Source organism: Sinocyclocheilus grahami, unplaced genomic scaffold, assembly GCF_001515645.1.
Source record: "Sinocyclocheilus grahami isolate Dianchi unplaced genomic scaffold, SAMN03320097.WGS_v1.1 scaffold1.1, whole genome shotgun sequence".
NCBI lineage: Eukaryota > Metazoa > Chordata > Actinopteri > Cypriniformes > Cyprinidae > Sinocyclocheilus > Sinocyclocheilus grahami.
The window spans coordinates 1,126,256-1,132,804 of NW_015505180.1; the positions used below are offsets into that span (position 1 = coordinate 1,126,256).

General features: G+C 36.5%; 2 protein-coding genes across 4 annotated transcripts; both read right to left on the reverse strand.

The window, feature by feature from the left end:
• Nucleotides 1-787: 787 nt before the first annotated feature.
• Nucleotides 788-3,384, reverse strand: LOC107555141 (microsomal glutathione S-transferase 1-like). 3 transcript variants are annotated; one of them, XM_016239682.1, is made up of 4 exons: nt 3,231-3,384; nt 1,891-2,027; nt 1,677-1,771; nt 788-1,579 (listed from the first exon to the last, which is right to left on the reverse strand). In XM_016239682.1, the coding sequence occupies exons 2-4, from the start codon at nt 2,014-2,016 to the stop codon at nt 1,333-1,335; spliced, it is 468 nt and encodes a 155-aa protein (XP_016095168.1). In that variant the 5' UTR covers nt 2,017-2,027; nt 3,231-3,384; the 3' UTR covers nt 788-1,332. The 3 variants fall into 3 exon arrangements, with proteins under 3 accessions (XP_016095168.1, XP_016094429.1, XP_016093700.1); XM_016238943.1 differs by lacking the exon at nt 3,231-3,384 and adding an exon at nt 2,802-3,045 and having other exon boundaries at nt 1,891-2,016; XM_016238214.1 differs by lacking the exon at nt 3,231-3,384 and adding an exon at nt 2,801-3,043.
• Nucleotides 3,385-4,016: 632 nt separating this feature from the next.
• mgst1.2 (microsomal glutathione S-transferase 1.2) lies at nt 4,017-6,108 on the reverse strand. The gene is made up of 4 exons (XM_016284675.1): nt 6,014-6,108; nt 5,072-5,201; nt 4,462-4,559; nt 4,017-4,379 (listed from the first exon to the last, which is right to left on the reverse strand). Exons 2-4 carry the CDS (start codon nt 5,186-5,188, stop codon nt 4,133-4,135), a joined length of 462 nt encoding a protein of 153 aa, XP_016140161.1. The 5' UTR covers nt 5,189-5,201; nt 6,014-6,108; the 3' UTR covers nt 4,017-4,132.
• Nucleotides 6,109-6,549: the final 441 nt, after the last annotated feature.

Consider the following 6,549-nt stretch of genomic DNA (forward strand, 5'->3'; position numbering starts at 1 on the left):
TATATGTTTTCTTGTTCGATATGCCATTTCACTTAGAAATGTCACAAAATTAAAGTCAGTGACAACCAAGGTTCCAAAGTTGTCTGACAGTGTAAAACTGAATTCCTGTAACACTTTGACAGTCTTAAACACAGATAGGTTAATTCATATTTTCACTTACCTTCCATTTCATTCATGTAGTTCAGAATTTCAGATATTCTTGCTTGGCATCAAAGTTGAAGAGTTGTTTCTAGAAGATTTGATTGGTCACAGCTGAATGGAGGTCCTGAATTTGTTTGAAACAAAGTGACCTTAGATTTTATGACTTCAAAATCATCTTATAAAGCTGAAACACTTAATAGTAAAAACACTGAAAGATCCATTTTAATGTATCTAAGGTTAATTATGTTACAGTGACTGTTCGAAGTTGCATGAAATTAGCAATTAAGCTATTCACAACATAGCAAGATAATAAGTGAAGCATGAATAATAAGATAGCAATCCTTGTACTGTTAAGCAGGGCTATTTTTACCAAACATCTGCTAACGTTAGCAGCGAGGCTGTATAAAACAGTTCAGTTTATCTACTGAGGCAGAATACGGTCAGATAGAATCAGTCACAGGAATAAGTTATTTTGTGTCTGCATGCCAAGGGTGCATTAGAAACAAATAAAGAGGTGCTCCGTGTGCATTAGACAAACATTGGGCTAACATTGGTAACACTTGGGCTTTCAAATAGCTCCCTCTAGTGGAACAACGAGCACTAGTTTCTTGCACACTTGCAACATTAAAAGCACTGCAAGCACTTGTCAGAAACATTCTCATTTTTATTTTTAAACTATTAAATCCATTAATAAACTTTCTGTTGCCATTCATTGATGCTTTATTTTCCTTTGCTTGTCTTTGCAACTACTGTGAAACTGTTAAAAGCACACAAACCTACATAGGCCTAAATAACTGACACTCCAAAGTTATTAAATACAATCCAAAGTTGTTGCTTAACATCTTATCGTGATTAATAAGTAACAAAAAACAAATGTCTGTTTAGTGTACAGTACGAGTCAAAGCTGTAGTCTCATCCTCAAATGTGTGTCAGGAGTTAAAGATTACTACATTAATTCAATATTATCAGCAGTGTAAAGCCGTATTTTTGGTTTCATTCACACTATAAAAAGCATTCATGGGACTGTGGTACTGAAAGCCAATAGAAAATGCACCACAAATGAGCAAATTAAAACAAAGTGACACAAAAACAGCATTATAATTGGTTCCTCGATGCATTTTCTTTGACACAAGACTGCAAAAGGCATGTCAATTAAAATGAAATTGTTTCAAATTAAGTGAATGCCATCCATTAGAGAAAAAGAGCTGTGGTGAGCACCCGGTAAGCCATAGAAAAAGTTATGAACAGCCCCACACCAAAGGCCAGAGCTCTGGTAGGCTGGGGCAGAGCCATCATATAGGCCACTGTGTGGATGAAACGTGACCCCACAAACACCCGGAAGTGCAACAGAGCCATGGAGAGATCAGGCCCCGTGAGTGCATACAGAAGACCAATCACCACAAAGGGAACAATGTTTTCCAGGTCATTCAGATGGCACCTGTGATTCAAGAGTAATGGCATTAGAAAGAGACAACAACAGTAGCACCTTCATCGCTCACCCAGTGATCTTGTCATAAAACCATTTATATGTTTACCGTCGCACTCTTTCCACATCCGGATCCACCCTGACCAGCTTCTTCCTGTCTTCTGTGGTCTTCACTAAGGCGGTGTCCTCCAAGTTTGAAAAAACCTAAAAGAGGAGCCATTAAATCTGGGAAAAATAAGTGCTTGACAGCCCATTGAAAAACGCTGAAAAAATATATAATGCAGGTTGCATAAGCAGTAAATTGAGTGCAATAAGTAGCGTACCTGTTTTGTCAAGCGAAAGTATGAGGTCATGAGGCTCATGAGCATCATTTTGAGGACGGCTATGGTTGCATATGTGGAGAAGGCCAGGAAAACCTCGCTGTCAATCATGTGCACAACTTCTGCCATCTTTATTCAAACTGCAGTGAGTACAAGTGGGGAAACAACAAAAGGCACACATAAATACATCAAAAGTCTAAAGTTAACAGTATTTGTCATTCTTTCGTTATATTTTGATATAGAAAATCTTACAAAAGCAACATTACTGGTTAATATGATAGAAAATATCTTATATCACCCCTCCTATTGCCTTACCAAATAAATTTGTCCAATTTATACCAGCTTGGACTAGTTAAAAACCATGTTCCAAAACAGCTGCCAGTTTAAACTGGATTTTCCAGCATCTTCTCAGTATCACAGCCAAGCACCAAATTAAAAACGATGTGGTATTTACAGAATTGTCTTTACCGAAAATGGATTAAAAAAATACCACAAAGACAGTTATACGTAAGCAAATATTTCTATAAAACCGGCGTATAGCAGTTTGTCCTTTTAAAGTTGGATTTAGAACAGCTAAGGTACATAAACAGAGCAAATTATCTCATTTAATATTGTTAATGTAGCACAATATAAATGATTTTATATTTTGGATGTTTAATATTGTTACATCAAATATAGTTTGCGCAAACATGTGTCGATTTGTTTGTTATAATATATTATATATACGAGTATAATGGAAACAATAGAGCAGAGCGAACTTAGGACGCCGAAGGCGGTCTCTTTGGAATGTCAAAAATGTATGCCAATGCACTTCATATAGCCTTAATATTGACAAGAAACAAACAAACGTACAAGAGCAAGAAGTTAAAGTGAAGTCTAAGTTGAAATATTAGCGTTGTGATGCTTTACTCACCCTTTTTGACGCCACTCGGTTTCACAGCGTTTCACTCCTGAACTAACCTGAGATGGTGGGCGTGTCGAACGGCCATAAACTGTTCTACTAATGCAACTTTTTTTTGTTTTGGTACAGTTTGTTTACATTTATACCAAGAGTTCCTCGGACACGTTGCTGTAGTTCCAACAGTAGCGCATATTACTAGCAACGCTAAGGTTATGAGTTCGATTCTCAAGAAATGCATGAACTTATTACATATAAATGGTGAGTGCAGTGGCCAATCTTGTCTCAAATGCGATTAACGTAATGTAAATGCTAGTTATCACATTTGTATTACTATTTATCAGGGTGACTTAGTTAACTCTTTAAGCACAAATCTTAAAGCTATTTTAAAAAATACGGCCCAGGAAAAAAGTTGAAATATTAGCGTTGGGATGCTTTACTCACCCTTTTTGACGCCACTCGGTTTCACAGCGTTTCACTCCTGAACTAACCTGAGATGGTGGGCGTGTCGAACGGCCATAAACTGTTATACTAATGCAACTTTTTTTTGTTTTGGTACAGTTTGTTTACATTTATACCAAGAGTAAACGCTAAGGTTATGAGTTCGATTCTCAAGAAATGCATGAACTTATTACATATAAATGGTGAGTGCAGTGGCCAATCTTGTCTCAAATGCGATTAACGTAATGTAAATGCTAGTTATCACATTTGTATTACTATTTATCAGGGTGACTTAGTTAACTCTTTAAGCACAAATCTTAAAGCTATTTAAAAAAATACGGCCCAGGAAAAAAAATAGTTGACTGACACTCTTTTGTAACAACATGCAACAGTATTGGTGTATCTTGTCACACTACATGAGTAAGTTGTGCCATGTTATAGTCTATTTAATAGACTTTTAAACAGTTTTAAAATGGTAAATGTAAACAATGAATCCAATATGAAACACACAAAACGTCAAAAATGCACTTCATAAATAAACTTTGACTTGATTTTGTAATGTCTCCCAAACTGTTCTTTGCACCCTCAAGCAGATTAGATTAGACTGCAATAGATATGTTAAAACCTCAAATAAAAAGGTCCCGTTTAAACAATGGAGAAAAGCAGGTTTGAGCACTTGGAATGCATCCTAAAAAAGCCTGATAGCAACCCTCTTTTTAATGCTGAGTCACTGTGACAACGACTTGTTGACTGTTAACTGGTCACTGAAAATTCATCAAAAATACAGATGACATGTTGGGACAGATTTTATTAGGAATTGCATACAGTCTAATGAGAAAATATAACACCAGGGATGATAAAAAGATATAAAACAGGCCTCTTCTGTTCTGCAGATCTATGGTGTCTTTAGAGAAGGAGTGCTGTGGTGAGCACCCTGTAGGCCATTGAGAAAGTTGTGATCATTCCCACCACCCAGGACAGACCTCTGCTAGGCTGGGGCAAAGCCAAAACGTAAGATACCGTGTGGATGAAACGTGAGCCCACAAACACTCGGAAGTGCAGCAGAGCTGTGGAGAGGTCTGGCCCCGTGAATGCATACAGAAGACCAATCACCACAAAGGGAACGATGTTCTCTATGTCATTTTGATGGCACCTGTCATTCAAAATTGCAAGAATCACAGAGAATATTCCCACTTAACAGGTTAAACAAGGATAGACAAGAACTTTGCTAATACCTTCGGACACGTTCTACATCAGGATTGGTCTGAAGCATCTTCTTTCGCTCCTCTGGTTCTTTTTTGCCCATCGCAGTGTCCTCCCAGTTTGAAAAGGCCTGCATGATGAACAGAAAGACATTAAATATAATACGGAGAAGCAATAATATAAAACCTTGACTTCTATTCATTTATTTTTAGCAATCATGATCCTTGTTGCAATAAAACACATTATTATGTATCCTGAATAGTGAAACATAATTGATGCAATATAAATCAAATTTTAGTCTTTACATTTTGGTAAATAACATGGCAAAGTGCCAGTTTTGAATGTGAAAATCCAATAAATGTAATCAATAGGAGAAAATGGATGTTTACTATTATTATACAGGCCAAAAAGACAAATCTGCCCAGTACTGCAGTACATTTGACCAGATACCCCTAATCTGATTGGAGGGGTGCCATTTTCAACAGGACTACTGACAAAAATAGCTCTACATTAAGTGCATGTATATTCCTGCCTTTATTTTAATGGTCAGGTTAATTTCAATATTATGCAGAATGAATCAGTCTTAAGTCACTTTTCTTTTTTGCAGTTTATATAAAACTGAATTTTCTAAACCAATGGCACCTTTCTGGTTATCCTGAAGTATGCAGTCAGAGGAGCCATGAACATCATTTTGAGGATGACAATGGTGGCATATGTGGAGAAGGCCAGGAACACGTCATTGTTCATCAGATTAGCCATTTTGCTAAATTTCCTACCATGGACAACACAGAACATTACAGAATAAAAGCAAAGTAAGGCGATAATAACATTAGTAAGACATATGCGAACACACTTATTATTTTCAGGTAGGAAAAGATTCTCTTTTATTCACTGTAGCCTAATAAAAGTTTCTACTTTGAAATCTTGACCAAAAGTATCAAGAACCAGGGAACTCAGAATTTATGTGAAACTGTTCTTTGGAACAGGTTCATAAAACAATGAAGCTGTTCCTTTAGGCTACGCCATCACGTATTCACGTTTTGTTTTACAGTTAATTGAAACCAATTCGTTTGTATGTTGATAAATGTCATACAGTCAAGTTTTGAATAACTTGTCCATCAGACTCGGTACAATTCGTCGTTTTGTGAATCGGTTCAACCGATTCATTAAAAAAAGATCAGACTCTAAAGAACGATTCGTTCACGAAGAGGTCGTCGCTATTATTGAACAAACAGTTGTAAGCTTGAAGAAATACCACTGTACTTATCAAGGATCATATTTTCACACCTTATCGAATAAAATCATTACCGACGCACTATTTCAAAGTTATTTTAAAAACACTGAGTAGTTTACACTGAACCTGTTTACACCACAAGTGAGCGTAACTACTACAATATATATATATATATATTGTAACTACTACAATATATTGCAGCTTCATTTGAGTTCGCTCGCGTCACTCGCTTGCAGTTTTGACCAAATGTGTGCATTATTTAAATTTGGAGCTTGTTACACCCTTTCCAGTCAAAATGCAGCGATATACTGGAACAACATTATGGCAACATGGGAAAATGCTTCGCTTACCTGGTTGACGACTCTTGCGAATAACAAGTGCTTGTCAATGCCTTGAAATCGGAAATAGTTGAGTTTAGTTATTGCGTAAATTCACATAGGACAGCCTACTTTGGACCAGAGCCAGCCCATTGCTCCTTTCTAGCCTGACTGCTTTGTTGTAGTAATGTCAACAGGCTAATACTTTGGAGTCTTGAGGATAATTGATTAATCCGAGATTCTTTTGATCTGTACAGTAAGGTCTTCCAGCCAAATCAAACAATAAACTGCTGATTCCTTCTACAGTACATAACACTGCTGGCAAGTACAAGCTTGCATTTTATGGTGACTTCCTAAGACTGTTTGTCACATTATACTTTATTTTATTTTATTTTATTCTATTCCTATTCTATCTATAGCACACCTGTACATACAATTTATTCTTTTTTTGTGGTTTATATTTATGCATGTGTATTTTATTCACATCTTATTTTTATTATCTGTGTGTTGTTGTTGCCTCCGTGTACTGGAAGCTTGTGGCACTACAACAAATTCCTTGTATGTGCAAA

Excerpts from the sequence above, each read along its gene's own strand:
- LOC107555141 (XM_016239682.1), bottom strand. The coding sequence starts at position 2,016 with ATGGCAGAAGTTGTGCACATGATTGACAGCGAGGTTTTCCTGGCCTTC. Across the intron at positions 1,772-1,890 it reads ACTTTCGCTTGACAAAACAG|GTTTTTTCAAACTTGGAGGA; the intron begins GTACGCTACTTA and ends CTCCTCTTTTAG. Across the intron at positions 1,580-1,676 it reads GATGTGGAAAGAGTGCGACG|GTGCCATCTGAATGACCTGG; the intron begins GTAAACATATAA and ends CTTGAATCACAG.
- mgst1.2 (XM_016284675.1), bottom strand. The coding sequence starts at position 5,188 with ATGGCTAATCTGATGAACAATGACGTGTTCCTGGCCTTCTCCACATAT. Across the intron at positions 4,560-5,071 it reads ACTTCAGGATAACCAGAAAG|GCCTTTTCAAACTGGGAGGA; the intron begins GTGCCATTGGTT and ends TTCATCATGCAG. Across the intron at positions 4,380-4,461 it reads GATGTAGAACGTGTCCGAAG|GTGCCATCAAAATGACATAG; the intron begins GTATTAGCAAAG and ends TTTGAATGACAG.